The sequence below is a fragment of the Gossypium hirsutum genome, chromosome D03 (assembly GCF_007990345.1).
Source record: "Gossypium hirsutum isolate 1008001.06 chromosome D03, Gossypium_hirsutum_v2.1, whole genome shotgun sequence".
Classification (NCBI taxonomy): domain Eukaryota; kingdom Viridiplantae; phylum Streptophyta; class Magnoliopsida; order Malvales; family Malvaceae; genus Gossypium; species Gossypium hirsutum.
Genome location: NC_053439.1, coordinates 1,616,777 through 1,631,967, shown reverse-complemented (window position 1 = coordinate 1,631,967; position 15,191 = coordinate 1,616,777). Strand labels below are relative to the sequence as shown.

At 28.5% G+C, this 15,191-nt stretch overlaps 2 protein-coding genes across 6 annotated transcripts; one reads left to right on the top strand and one right to left on the bottom strand.

Annotated features, from left to right (window-relative positions):
- Nucleotides 1-1,406: 1,406 nt before the first annotated feature.
- LOC107944596 (espin-like protein) lies at nucleotides 1,407-3,732 on the bottom strand. 5 transcript variants are annotated; one of them, XR_005911010.1, is made up of 3 exons: nucleotides 3,393-3,732; nucleotides 2,891-3,022; nucleotides 1,407-1,939 (listed from the first exon to the last, which is right to left on the bottom strand). XR_005911010.1 is itself a non-coding variant. In XM_016878404.2 (3 exons), exons 1-3 carry the CDS (start codon nucleotides 3,242-3,244, stop codon nucleotides 1,681-1,683), a joined length of 498 nt encoding a protein of 165 aa, XP_016733893.1. In that variant the 5' UTR covers nucleotides 3,245-3,715; the 3' UTR covers nucleotides 1,407-1,680. The 5 variants fall into 5 exon arrangements, 2 of the variants coding, with proteins under 2 accessions (XP_016733893.1, XP_016733894.1); XR_005911011.1 differs by having other exon boundaries at nucleotides 2,891-3,016; XR_005911009.1 differs by having other exon boundaries at nucleotides 2,891-3,077; nucleotides 3,393-3,715.
- Nucleotides 3,733-10,577: 6,845 nt separating this feature from the next.
- Nucleotides 10,578-11,367, top strand: LOC107908231 (uncharacterized). Its single transcript, XM_016835470.2, has one exon. The coding sequence runs from the start codon at nucleotides 10,667-10,669 to the stop codon at nucleotides 11,153-11,155; it is 489 nt and encodes a 162-aa protein (XP_016690959.1). The 5' UTR covers nucleotides 10,578-10,666; the 3' UTR covers nucleotides 11,156-11,367.
- Nucleotides 11,368-15,191: the final 3,824 nt, after the last annotated feature.

Sequence of the window (15,191 nt, the reverse complement as noted above, 5' to 3'; positions counted from 1 at the left end):
TTTGAAGATCCTATCGAAATTTAGGAGAGATTCTTTTGAAATTTGGGAAAGTAGGCTTAGATAAAAAAAGTTAGGCCTGTGTTTAAAATAGGTTGGGTTTGAACATTCAAGGTTTAAACTTAAGTTTATAATACTTTATATTTTGTTATTTTTATATATGGTGTAATTTAGAACATATTAAAAAATAAATCTATATTAATATAAACATTAAAATAATGTTAAGATGACTATATAAAATATTTAATAAATAAAAATGTATAAAATTATTAAATATTAAAATAATAGAATATAATATAAAAATTTTAAAAAATTAAAAATAATATGGATGGGTCTACAAAGAGTTTGTGTTAGTTTTTTGTAAATATGAATGAGTTTAGGTAAAATTTTAAGTTCATATTTTGGATTGTGCTGGGCTTGGATAATCATAAAGTATGTGCTCGACCTAACTTGACCTAACTCGACCCATGAGCACCCGTACACATTAAAGAATGTTAAAATTTTATATATAAAATTTTAATAAATTAAAAGTATATAAAATTATTAAATATCAAATTAAAAAATATAAATATATTTTTTAGTTTTTTTTAAAAATAGGGTGAACTTTTTTTTAAAACATTACAGTTTCTTATCATATTTGTTTTTTTATACAATATTTAGAAATACCTATTACCCTTTCCCAATCCTTAAATAGGAGAATAATGCGTTTCAGCGCCTCGAGTCCATGTCCTCTTGCACTGACAATAATATCAATTAACACTCAATCGACAAAATAGAGTGAACTTAAAATAAATTTAAATTAACTATTAGATAATATAGATTGATTTAGACAAAATTTTAAAATTATATTTTAAATTAATTAAATTTAAATAAATATAAAATATATTAATATCACCTAACTCTACTCCACAACCAAAACCTCTTGGTTATTGTCATATATATATCACACTAAGGGTCCGTTTGATTGCCAGTAAAATGTTTTCCGTAAAATAATTTTTGAAAAATGTTTTACTTTTCTGTAAAATGATTTACTGAAAAATATTTTCTGGTGTTTGATTGAATCTGTGTAAAATATTTTCTGCTGTTTGACAGATTTCCTGAAAATATTTTCCGGAAAAGTTAGTTTTACATATATTAATATATATTAATAAATTTTTATATTTTAAATTGTTTTTACATATATTGCAATGATTTATTTATTTATAAATAAATAAATCAAATTAAATATATAATAATACTCAATTATTAAGCTATAATATTAACCGTCATAAATTGAAAACAACCAAAGTCAAATAAATTATTTGTAATTGTGTTAAAAAAAACCAAGGGTTGAATAATTATAAATTTAGCTTCCAAACCACAATTAAAAAATACTAATCTATGTATTTATTTAAAACATATAAGATGCATTTACCTACCAATATGAAACTTTGGATCTTTTAAACAGATTAAGACCAAAATGTTAAACAAAAGACAAGACATATACCAAATCCTTAGTAAATTGTTATAGACTGTATTTGGCGTAACTGCTTAAGTGCATCTGCTATCAAATTGCTAGCCACTTACAACTAAAAAAATGGCAATGTCTGCTGCCAGGAAGCTTGCTGGGTTCAAATCAAAACACACAAAAACCAAAACTTAGCCTAAATAATCTAAATAATCTAACCATCTCCCATCAAATTGCTAGCCACTTGCACCTTTCTTTAATAAGACTTTGATTCCTTCTAGATGGGACCCTTGAACAGCATAGTGAAGTGGAGTGAATCCCTTACGATTAGTGGCTCTCACTGAAACTCCTGATGAAAGCAGAGTTAGATGTCCTTTCTGCGCTACAAAATGAATCGCACCCATGCCATCCATGGCAGCAGCACCAACATCAGCCTTTTGCTTGCAAAGATAACTCACTACCTGCGCTTGTCTGGCCCATACTGCTAAATGTAGTCTATATCACAAGGTTACCGACGTCAAAGAAACAAATTGAAAACTGGAAGGCTATCATGCATGGTGAAAACAACAGGATCCAGTCACTAACGATGTTACTAAGAATAAATATATACAATACAAATCATTCAAAAAGTGCAGAATGCACATCGTTTGAGCATGGTACAATTCTGAACCGAGGACCTCTTTCTTAGTAGAGAGCTAATTAGGCTATGCATCATTCATAACAATTGCAACATCTCAAGAAACAAGTATATTTTGTTCTAATTTTAACAGTTCATATAGTTACAACGGATCAATCCCCCATGGCCTAACATTGTAGTCACTAGAAACAATAAGCAACACCTGGGAGGCAGCTCCTAGAATACAATCATGTCAGCGAAATTAGCTGAGGTAATCCACTAATCACTCCTGAAAATGATAAATATATATATACATAAACACTAGCACAAGCAAGGGTTCAGCAACATTTTCCAGCATGGGGATTCAACCAAAAGAACCCAGAATCTGAATTGGATTGGTGTTGCTAATTTGAGCAATGCTATTTCATTAATTTTCATTTGTGACTAATCCAAATAAAAAACCTAAGAACATTTATTTCATGTGACTACTACCCCTAGTCCAAATACTTGGGCAATGTATTCAATGTTTGTTTTATGAGGCACTCATTCAAGCAAAGGCTAAATTTGCAGCCATCAAATTAGTAACTACTGCCTAAGAGACCATCAAAAATCAAATCTCAAGAGCAGATAACATTCAGTTTAGATAATGGAATAACGAAATCATGTGTGGGTAAGTGATATTGCAAATGATACCAAATTGAATACAAAATACAGCTAAAATTATCAGCAATTATTCCAAAAAGAAGAAAATATAAAAATAAAATCAACGAATGAAGGAAGGATTGGATAAGGATTAAGGATAGAGAAGAATAGAATAGAGAATAGGATACGGAGTTCTGGAGTGCTTATCTCGGGAATTAACGGCCAAAGGGTTAGACGCCAGAATTGATTGAAGTTTTGAAAGGTCACCGGACCTCGCCGCTGCGTGTATATCTCCGCCGCTCATAACCAAGGATCTGGAACTATTCAACAAGAAGCAAATCTCAGAAGATCCATGGAAGACAGTTAAGAACAGATCTACATAAAAATAAAACAGAAGAGTAAGAAAATTAGGTAAGGTTTGCCGATTTCACTTACAAACTGCAGGAAATGATGAAACAAAAAGGATTGAAGAAAGGTAAGAAAATGGAGAGGAAGTGCTGGAAATCAGTGGAATGGGAGGAATTGGAAAGATTTTTCATCATTAAAATACAAAGAAAATTCAATATCTTTCCAACTCCTCCATTCCAAAAATTTCTAGAAACAGTCTCTCCTTTTCCTCCTTCACAACAGTCTAAAAAATTACAAGCCACAGAAAATGAGTAGAAATGAAAGTGGAAATAGAAAACATACCTTTCTAAAGAAAGTCTGCGAAGAAATTTTTGAAGCTAAGACGATGAGAGTGTAGAGTAGGGAATGGAAAATGTCTTACGCAAGGAAAATCGGTAAGACGTTTTTCAAAACTAAGGGAGTGATTTTACCCGTGTTTGTAAAAGGTTTTCCTTTAGGAATTCATTTTCCACTAAACAAACGCCGGAAAATTTAGAAAACAATTTTCGAAAAATTAAATCCCACAATCAAACGGACCCTAAACCTAGAATTGGTCTTTGTGATTTTATCTCCACTTTGAGACAACCCCAAAATTAGCTATGATGAGCCAGCCTTGAGCTGTAGCAACATTGGGTCTAATCAAAGCCCAAAGCTTCCCTTTTATACATTGATTTTATCCTAGCATCTTATAAAAACCCAAGAGTAAAAATCATTATTTTGTTTTATGAATTATTGGTATAATTTAATTAAATAAATTTTATAATAAATTTTTAAAAATTTAATAGGTTAAATCGATTTTTAATTTAGTTTAATTTATTTATATTGGTTCATGGTCAACCAATTTAATGTCCCGTTCTAAATTGATACCCAATTAAATTTTAGTCCAATCGATTTTGAAAACCTTGCTTATGCTTTTACTTTCACACTCTTATTTAAAACTAAAGGATAAAACTTGATTCTAGTACTAAAAATATAAAAAATAAAAATAAAAAGGGATAAAGGAAAAAATAAAAAAAAATTTAAAACACGTGGATTAAATTGTAAACATTTATATTTCACCATATGGACAACTTGAATCGACACTAAATTTAGAAATTTTTTTCTCTAACATTTCAAAACCAAGCCATTTATGCGATAGACACTCGTATACAATTTGAGCCATAATTTTTAAACATGCTTCACGTCAAAGTAGGAGTAGCATTTAATGCCTAAGCTAATGGGAAAATTAATAGGGAAGAGCATTCAATTTTTTCAATTAGTTTAGTAAATTTTTTTTATTAAATTGACAATTTGACCATAATTTACAAAAATTAACTTGACCAAATAAAGTTCAAGATGTAACCAAACGTTTAATCAATTAACCTACTTAATCAACTTTAGATCAGTCGATTCGATCAATAATTTAAAATTTCGGAAATGTTTAATGAAATTAACCCATTTTAATATAAAGACTTTCAAATCTTAAAAGCATGGGTGACACTAGAGGGACCAGGGCAAGCAAGGCCTGGCACTTCAAAGTAGAAAATTATCTTTTAACCTCTTTAAAAATTACAAAATTTAAATTAATCCAATAACATTACCGACCCCGTAAAATTTAAAATTTAAAATTTAATTTTAATTCCTCTAAAAATAAAACTTTTATATTTTAATCCCTAAAAAAATCTTAAAAATTTACATTAACACAATACTAAAATTATTAAAATAATTTAAATCCTTTCCAACCCTCCATAATTTTAAATCAAAATCCAATAATTTGATTTGCTTAGGAGAGATAAGTAGCTGTGTTGTTGAATCATGATCTCAGATTTTGACCATGGAAGATCAAAGTCCCCTTAAATGGCCCTACCAAATGTGCATGACAACCTTACATTATAATATATATATATATATATATATATAGAAAAGCTTCATGTTCTCAACAATGGAGGAACCTTCATGGGAATGTTCCAATGGTCACCTTTTCCATGATCCCCCCGTATGATTGAAATCAAAGATACTATATGTTGAGAAAAAAAGTTGTCTGTCACTCAAATCTTATTAACAAATCTATAAGATCTAATTAAATTTATATTTAATTAAATCCATTTTTATAAGGGCATTTTTAAAATTTATATATAAAAAATCATGTCTCTAGTGTGTTGATGCCGGTTGTTGGGGGCTTTAATTTCTTCTTTTTGCCAACTATTTTTTTGTTCATACAACCCCCCCCCCCAATGGATTAAGCAAAAACATGTATCCCAGAATGTCACACACATCAAAATCCTTGTCTATATTTTTTCATGTTTTTTTTTATTGATATTGTTGTTATTTATGGAAGCTACAAGCATGGTCTCTCCTAAATTTTTCATTAGTTATGTACCATTAATATTTGGTATAAATATGTATGATTTATGGAAGTTAGGCATGTAAATTGCAATTATGGTTCCAACCGATATATATATACACACACAAGTTGATAGGCATTTTAATGTAAGCCTAACTCATCAACATCCAACATCTTCATAATTTCAAAGTAATTGAGATTAAAGATAATTATTAACTTTAATTTATTAAAAATACTAAGAAGACGGATAAGTGTTGGGTGTAACGGTATGATATATTGCATTCTTAATGGGAGAATTCAGGCAAGGGCAAAGGCACGTTAAAATGGAAAATTTTAATTAAATACATGGTAAACTTATCATTTCAGCTTAAAAATGATAAACTTTTGATTTAGTCTTTTTAAAACTATTAAGATATATACCCATGCAATGGCAAAATTACATTTTTAACTCCAAAAAAAGTTTCTAGCTTCACCCCTAAGTTCGAACTCTGGAGATGATATTGTTTGAAGGAGTAGCCACAATCATTGAACGGATCTTTATAGATTGTAAAACGGACATAGATGATAAGAAAAAGATAAGGGGATGAAATAGGGTTTCTTTGAACAAAAATCTAGTGATATTTCATTTTTTATATATCACAAAGGTTGATTCCATCGTTTAGAATAAAAAAGAAATGTCACAAGAGATTTTCCAACTCTTAATAAATATTTATTTATTTTTAAATATTTTTAATTTCGAATTTTCTTGGTTCCCATCCAGATAAAAAGCTTAATAAATTAGTCTTATCGATACACGGTATCAACAGTGGTCAAGATCGAAGATCCAGATGGAGAAGGATGGTGTTCTCATCCAAAAATTAGAGAAGAAACCTCCAAATGAAGTGTTTAATATTACCTAAATCATGAGTATTTCGAATCAGATAATCGAGCCAGATCCCGAATCGAATTATTTTACATTTTATTCTCTTTAAAACGACCTCTGTTTTAAGTCAAATGAAGAAAAGGGAAATATAAATGTCACTTAATTCAACAAAGAAACTAATGTAGTTTAATTAGAAGAATATTAAAGAAATGAAAAGCATTCGTGTGAGCCCTTTATAACCTTTATATATATATATAAGTTCGATTTCGAATTATTGGGTTTCTTTTGAACTAGCTAGGTTGAGTGCTTTCGGTGGATGGTGTGGGGGAGAGAAGATCCCCCATGAAGGTTCGTAGAAGGGGTTGCAATGGGACATCATGTTCATTCCTCAATTATTATGCAATGTTCCTTTATTTAAAATCAAATTTCGATTTTTGATCTCTATATTATACTTATTTTTATATTTTAATTCAATAAATAATTAAAATATTGATGCGATAAATACTTTTTAAAAACACATTTTTCAATGAGTTGAAATGGGTATTTAGAAAAAATTCACATCATATTTTAAGTAGAGTATATATATAGTTGAATAGATTTGGAACTAGAATCTTAATATTTGCACTTGCTTTCTTGTCCCAAATTGCTTAACTTTTAAGTTGAATTATAAGTTTTGACTTTTTCTTTAAAGAATTTTTTTATGTTTAAATTCGAAATTTTATTTAAAAGGTATCAAAATTTAGGGCTGACCCACTTAAAATGGTGAATATAATTTTTAGTCCTTTAAAAGTTATAAAATTTTAGGTTAGTATTATGATAGAATTACACATTGACTCTAAAAACAATAGAAATTTGATTCCGTCCTTAAAATTATAAAGACATAAGCTATTAAGATGGTGAAATTACATTTTAACTCTTGTAAAAATATACAACTTAATTCCGCCTCCTAGAATTTTTTTTTAACTTTGTCCCTAATCAAATTTATTACCGCTCGACCCAATAAATATCAATAAATTTTAACTATATAAGATCAGCTACGGATTTAAAATTCGAGTTGAATGAATGTGTGGTAAACAATTGAAATCATGCTATTCATCATAAATATATGGTAAAACCAAACCAACATTTCAAAATTTGACCTATATTGTTATTAGTTCTTTAATAAGAATGATAAATTCCCCCATTTAAGACCAAGTTCACTAAGGATAAAATTGACATTTCCCATACATCATGATAATCAAGTTGTGAATTTATGTTCAATAAATAGAAATGAAAGTCTTCAATTAAATTGCAAAACATTAAAAATTTGGGAAAAAAACCCCAAAATGTGGGAAAAAGAATTTTGATCCGAACAAAGGTATTTGGACGGTTTATGAAATATAAGTTCAAAAATTACAGTTAAATGAACCAAACCAAGTACTAATTTTTATTTAATTTATAATAAATTTTATTTTTTACAATGTGAAAATAAATACCCTATATTTAAAATAGTGAAAATAACTTAAAATATATAAGAAATAAAATTTTTAAAAAATACCATATGAAAATTATTGTTTTTTTTAATTTACTTGAAAAGATTTTAAAAATATTTATAAAAAACACATTGAAATTTTACCTCATAAAATAAATCTCATGTTGTGAAAATAATTCTAAAATAAAAATTAATATATAATAAAACGGAAAATTGAATTGAATTATGATAGATTGTTCAAAAGATCCAAAAAAACTCGACTTAATCGATCTCACCCCTAACTAGAAGAAATTCAATGTAAAAACTCACATGTACATAAGATTAAACTTGAACTTGATGGCAAATGTAAATGGGCAGACAGGGGCCTCCAAAAAATGAATTTGGACTCTTAAAATATTAAATTATAAATTAATTATGATAAAATAACACTTTGGATCTCTAAAAGGAAAAAAATTCCTAGCCTTGTACTTTGTGTTAATTGTGTATTTAGTATATGTGCTTTAAGTTGATCAGTTTTAGTCTTTGTACCTTTCTAATATTTTGAAATTTTGATCTTGACCCAATTGTAACAGTTAAATCTGTTTGGTTAAATTATGTCATTAATCTTGTATTGTGCGTAAAGTTATAGATTTAGTCCACGTTCACCAATTAGATCATTCTTAGTGGTTATATTTTTTGAATTTCAAAATTTTAGTCTTAAAATGCAAATGATAATCATTAAATCTATTAATTGATTTTTGTGAGTAATATGTGAAAATAATAAATAGACATTACACATGTGATAATATGTTTAGCACATCAAATTTTAAAAATAACAGAACTTAACTTAATGAATTTAATACTTATCATTTGATTAGTATTAAGATTTTCAAATTCTAAAAGTATAGAGGTTGAAAATGACCGAATTAAAGTACATGTACTAAATTCACAATTTACGCAAAGTATAAATTCAAATAACAGAATTTGACCATCATAAACTGATTTATGATAAAATTATATTTTGACTTTGTTAAGGTTGTGTGACCCGAATCATTATTAAAGAAATAATACAGTGGTAAAACTAGGGGATCTATGGTATGGACTATGTTGCACAAGTAGAATTCGTATAGAACTACACTCCCTCTATTTGACTTTGATTAGAATAATGTTTTCTCAGTTTTTAAATAGATGTAGTCGGAACTCCTCTTGAAACATTTGATTTTCAACAATAGTGAATTTTCTTCTCCTCTACCCGTAGTTTTCTCCCAAAAGGATTTTTACATAAAATTTATGTTTTATTTTTCTTTCTTATTGCTTTACAATCGTTCTATATTACCATTATCGACATTCAATTTTACAAACTTCTCGAAAATTTATAATTTACTTTCAACTCACCTAAAAATTTAGATCATCACACAACCTTACCATTAAAGCAATGTGTTACTTGCCAAAATTTAGAGTATTGAGTAGCATATATGCACATGTAAATCCCGAGGGCTAACAGCTAAATAGAAAAATAAGTGCCATTGTCGACGCTTCAACGTCAAGGATAGGGTATAAAATAATTAAATGAAGTAAAGAAATAGGGACATGACCGGCGTAAGGGGAGGCTTTGCCGCTTTGGGGTCGAATCCACGGCAGCCGTGCAGCGGCAGCGCCAGATCAGATGTCGGATTGTTAGGGGTTCTGCCCCACGTGTCTTTTCTGTTCCTCATGGATACTTGCTTATTTCATATTCCCTTTGGGATAATATTATGTATCAATCTCACGTTCTCTTCTTCTCCAAATACCTTAATTTTTCAATATAAATTTCATTACACGATTATTTGATACGAAATGTTTTAAAAAATAAATTATTAATCGATCAAAAGTGTATGACGGTGTTCAATTATTTTGTCAATCTGTTATCGAGTCGTAATGAATTATATTGTCGAGTTAATAAGAGAAATCATACTACTTAACTTAAGTGACAACCATCAATTAGGAGATAACACGTAATTATTACTGCACACTTGCATCCCTCGAGGTGTTCTCCTTAAACTTTTGGCTCATTTATCCTAGAAAAAACCTTAGGCTTTCGATCCATCATGTAGGGGTTTGATGGTGAAGGGAGCGGAGCTCTTAAAATAGAAAATTGTTTTGTTAGACCCCAAAAACCTATAAAATTTGAAGTTAATATATGATAAAATTATAGTACAGCCCTTGAAAGAATACTAGAATTTCAATTTAGTTTTTTTAAAAAACACAATGATATAAATTAATATAATGGTGAAATTTCATTTTAGCTCTTATAAAAACATATAATTTAATCTCACCTTCTTAAAAAAAATTTCTAACTTCATCCCTACCACCAGGTGAATCATCCCTCTGAGGCTTCGACCTCATTTATCTCCACATATTTCAATCTACTTTAAAAGTCTCTTGATTCCTTAATTGATTATTCTCGTATAGAAAAAAAATTATCTCATTAAATTTATTGAAACTTGTGAATCATGTATCAAATAATTTTTATGACATATAAACCCTCAAATAACTATAATAAAAATTGGAAAAAAAGAAAGAAAATAAGGTTATAAATTCAAATTTTATGAATAGAAAATATTTTTTCCCTTACTTAAAATTCCATTATCAAATATCAAAAACATTAATATCACGTTGCACAAATCCTCAACACTTACTACAACCTGTCTGTCACCACCACCAACTTACAGTCTGGCACCCATGCCCACTGTTCCAATAAAAATGGTTTATTACCACGTCACGACAAAATCCCACGTGGCAAACCCGGTTCAATATCCCCGACCGGATACCGGTCCACTTTTTTCTTCCCCCTCTATATAAACTCACCCATCATCTTCCCCTTCACCAAACCCCACAAAAAAAAAAAACACTCCGTTTCAGTTCCAAAAAAAGGACACGACATTATTAAAATCCAGAAAAAAATGGGTATTTGTAGTTCATGTGAGTCGACTCAAATAACGACGGCTAAGTTGATTCTACAAGACGGAAGGTTACAGGAATTTCCGTACCCTGTAAAGGTTTCTTACGTATTGCAAAGGAACCCCATGTGTTTCATTTGTAACTCCGACGAGATGGATTTCGACGATGTCGTTTCCGCCATTGAAGAAGACGAAGAGCTTCAACCTGGTCAGCTTTACTTTGCTTTGCCGTTGACTTGGCTTAAACATCCTTTACAAGCTGAAGAAATGGCTGCATTGGCTGTCAAAGCTAGCTCGGCTTTAATGAAAAGTGGCGGCTGCGGTGGTGAAAAATCTGGGTCGCGGCGTAAAACTGTTATTCCTTTCGAGTTTTCGTGTGAGTCTCCACGCCGGAAAGTTGTTTCCGGAGTCGGTTGCGGCGGAGGGAAGAGAGGGGGGAGGGGGAAGGGGAGGAGGAAGTTTACGGCTATGATGAGTGCTATTCCTGAATAAGTGGGAAAGGGTATGTTTGTAAATATGAGATGGTATTGGGGTATTTTAATCAAATCACTGTGAGATAAAGTGGTTGACCGATCATTTTGATGAACTCATTTGTCTTCTTTACGTTCTTGGGTATGCCCATTTGAGGGTCGTTTTACAATTTTACCCCTATTTGGGTCAAAATGAATATTCTTTTGAAATGATAATTTTGGATTAGTGCCTCATTCTCCAAATGCAATATATATATATATATTGTAGTTATTTTTAAAATTTTAACATATTTAAAAATTTATATAATAATAAAATAAAAAAAAGAGCGTGGTCCATAGAAGATTAAATTAGAAGAATAAATAAACCTTGAATTATTGCGTACGTTGTCTACTGTGTAAAAATATTTACAAATGAAAAAGAAATTTTTTTCAATAATAAAATGGGTAGTTATGTTCTCTATTATATTAAACTATGGAATGTAATTTTGTAATTTAATTTAATCGAAATAATTAATAGTATTAATTTTTTTTAAATATCTCTTTTTGACACGAAAATATTCATGTCAGCATGATGAGTTAAAAATAATATTTTTTAAATCAATGTAAATAATTTATCGAAATTATTAATACTGTTAATTATTTAAACAGACTAATAACATTATAAATATAAAAAAACAAATTATATCACAATAAAATAGAAGATCTAAATTCCAACCTTAAACATAATAAAAATATCAAAATCAAATTTAATCTAAATAAATCATATAATTATTAATTGAAAATCTTAAATATCATTTTACCAAGTATCATTGGCATAACATTTTTTTTCATCACTAAAATTTTATAATTTTTTTAGTAAATAAAAGCATAGCATAAAGCGATTACATCAATCCGTCCATATTAAATTAAATTAAAACTATTACAATCAACAATAAACACATCTTTTATTGAATCCGGCGGAACTTCAAACAATTGGAATATAGGGCTTCTTATTATAACATGTTGAATCATGTGATCTGCAACATCATTTTGATCCCTTAAAAACATCCCATTTCCTTTGCACCAACTGATGTAGTAATTAGATTACAACCATTTAATAAGTTTACTTTTGCCATTAGGCAAGTGGCTTTATCTGCCCATAATTAATTTTATAACATAATTAAATTCATTAAGTTCCCTAAAAATTCCAAAAATTTTAATTACATCCTTCAAAATTTATAAAAAATCCCATTTAATCTCTTAATATTTTTAAAAATTTTAATTTGCGATGTATATATATTTGAAATCATAAAAAATATATTTATATGTCTTTTTTTTTTTTGTAAATGGGGAACATAAGATTTACCATGCTGAAGCTGATGTATGCTTGTTGTTTTGATTTTGTGGCATTAAGCAAAGATTGTGATTTTTTTAATTAAAAGTAGGGAATGGGTAAGATTTATTTTTCCCACTAAGTTTGAAAATTTCAGATTCATGATGATGCCGGTGAAAATGACAATTGATAATCCCATGGAAACTTGTCACTAATTTGCCACTTTGATTGGTTTTGGATAAGGCAAAGAAATCTCAACTCACAATTTTGAGTTTGGATTTTGAGATTTTTTATGTTATTTTAAATTAAAAGGAATTATTTTTTAAGATATATATTGTTACAATATAAAATATAAGGGTAACTTACGGCAATCTTTCATATTTTAAGAGTGGGATAATTACTAGGATAAGAACAGTTCACACTGTGAATGGCATGAAGAGCAGCTATATAGAGTGAGGTTGTTTGCCCTTTACTCTACTCTGGTGAAGAGTATTTATAAGGGAATGAAGGTTGGGCGTGACTTCTAGCTATTGAGTAACCTTCCCTCTAAGTACAATGATAAGGTAGCATGTGTCAATTTAGAGCACTGTTGGAGTAAACTTGAATGAGATCGGACGAAGTGTTTGTTTAATATAATGAACCGATAGATAATATCAAGTTTGCGTGGGTCCCCAAAAGATGATGTCTCGTGATGTTGAGAAGTTGTAGTGAGGCAATGCATCCTCAAGTTCTTGTAGTGAACAACTATTCCAACAAAGGGCATAAAGTAAAGATATAATATATATTATTTTTATATGAATTAATTTCATCATATGTTCTTAAATTGATCTGTACATATTTAAAACACGTGGATTATATTTGAAACGTGTTTGTACTAATTACATAGATAATTTGCATTCAACATGTTAAAAAAGTGTCATTAAAGTTTAAGAGGATTAACTTTCTTTTTTAAACATGTCATATCTAAGTTATCTATGTGATAACTAGGCACATATGTGTTTAAAATTTGATCCATTTGTTTATGTTGACAGAAGGACTTAATTGATATAATACTAATACTTTAAAAACTCAATTAAAATGATTAAAAATTTACAATTCGATTTAGAATATGAACCATAATTTGAAGATGTTTGATGTAATTAACTTTTTTTATATTTAAAAAATCAAATTTTATATTCTTCTCATATTTATGTTTATATGTTCCATGAAGGAAAGTTATATTTGGACAACAACCACTTTAACCTTAAACCCACAAAGAGAAGGTAAGTACTAAAAAATAATAGTTTGCATTGGATGTATTGATAATCTTATCACACTTGAATTGATATCGGTTTGGTTCGATTGAAATTTTTTAATTTACTAAATTATTTATAATAATTCGGTTTGATTCAATCGGTTATTAATATTTTTTATATCAATAATGAGTTATTTTATTTTGATAAAATAAGTTTTAATTTATGATTTTTGAACATTATTTGGTAAAGTTTTTAAGTTTTTTTTCATAAATGTATCTATAAAAAATATTTTCTAAGTAAATAAAAAATCATCAATAACTCTTATATGGTATTTTTAAAAAAATATATATTAATATTATTTTTACTATTTTAATTATAAAATATTTATTTTTTTACATCATAAGAATTTAAAATTAATTTATAAATTAAATAAAAAAATAGAATTTGGTTTAGTTAAGATAATTGCGATTTTTAACTAGTAAATGAAAACCGTTCAAACCATTATGGTTCGGATCGATTTTCAGTTTCTTGATTTTTTGCTCTACCTTATCATATAGGCTACCATTAGCGGCGAAGTCAAAATATTTATAATGGGAGCCAAAATTGAATTGAAATATTTTGGGGTCCAAAATAGAAAAATTACTATTTATTAACTAAAATTTATCAAATTTTAAAGGGTTAAAAGGAAACTTATAACAAATAAGGGGTCCAAAGTTGGTGCTGCACCGACTATCATGAAAGTTCGAGATTGTTTGCTTAACGATAAGGTTGAGGCATAAATTTTAAATTTTCAAGTCTCACGCTATGTAAATCATATTTGAAATTTCTTTAAATTTTATTCTAATTTATGTTTGTTAGAGTTGTGTGACTAAAATTCTAAGAGATTTCTTACAAATCAAGTTAATATATATATATTCTTTCTAGAAGATTTAATATTTATGAGTATAATATATTTAGCATTTATTAGCATATATATTTGACTTTGATTAGAATTAGCTTTTTTCAACTTAAATAGATGTAGTCAAAACTCCTCTTGTAATCACTCGAATTTGACATAATGAATTTTCTTCTCCCCTGCCCGTGGTTTTTTTCCTTAAAGGGTTTCCATGTAAAAATCTGTGTGTTCTTTATTTTTATTTCTCTTTTCTTTGCGATATATTATCATTACTAACGTTCTAGTTTTACAATGTTCCATATGAGTTGTATTTGAATATATTCTAATTATCGATAAATATAATTTCGAAAAAGCTCATAAATAGCTGGACCCCTTGATTAATTACCACATTTTGAATTCAAAGGTTAATATAAAGTCAAGCTAAACTTTATAAAATGCATATAGCTTTGAAGAATCCAAGGCATGGCAATGGCAAATCACGGTGAAGAAGATAAATAATTTATTTTTAAAATGTTTTTTTGGATAATTTTATAAAAGAATTGTTTAAAGTAAACAAAACAAAATATTGTTATTAGTTTTAGGGGTGAGTAAAATTCGATTCGATTAAAAAAATTGA

Coding starts and splice junctions, on each gene's coding strand:
- LOC107908231 (XM_016835470.2), top strand. CDS start 10,667: ATGGGTATTTGTAGTTCATGTGAGTCGACTCAAATAACGACGGCTAAG.
- LOC107944596 (XM_016878404.2), bottom strand. CDS start 3,244: ATGATGAAAAATCTTTCCAATTCCTCCCATTCCACTGATTTCCAGCAC. Junction 3,023..3,137: donor TTCATCATTTCCTGCAGTTT/GTAAGTGAAATC, acceptor CTTGTTGAATAG/TTCCAGATCCTTGGTTATGA. Junction 1,940..2,890: donor GATAAGCACTCCAGAACTCC/GTATCCTATTCT, acceptor CTTGTGATATAG/ACTACATTTAGCAGTATGGG.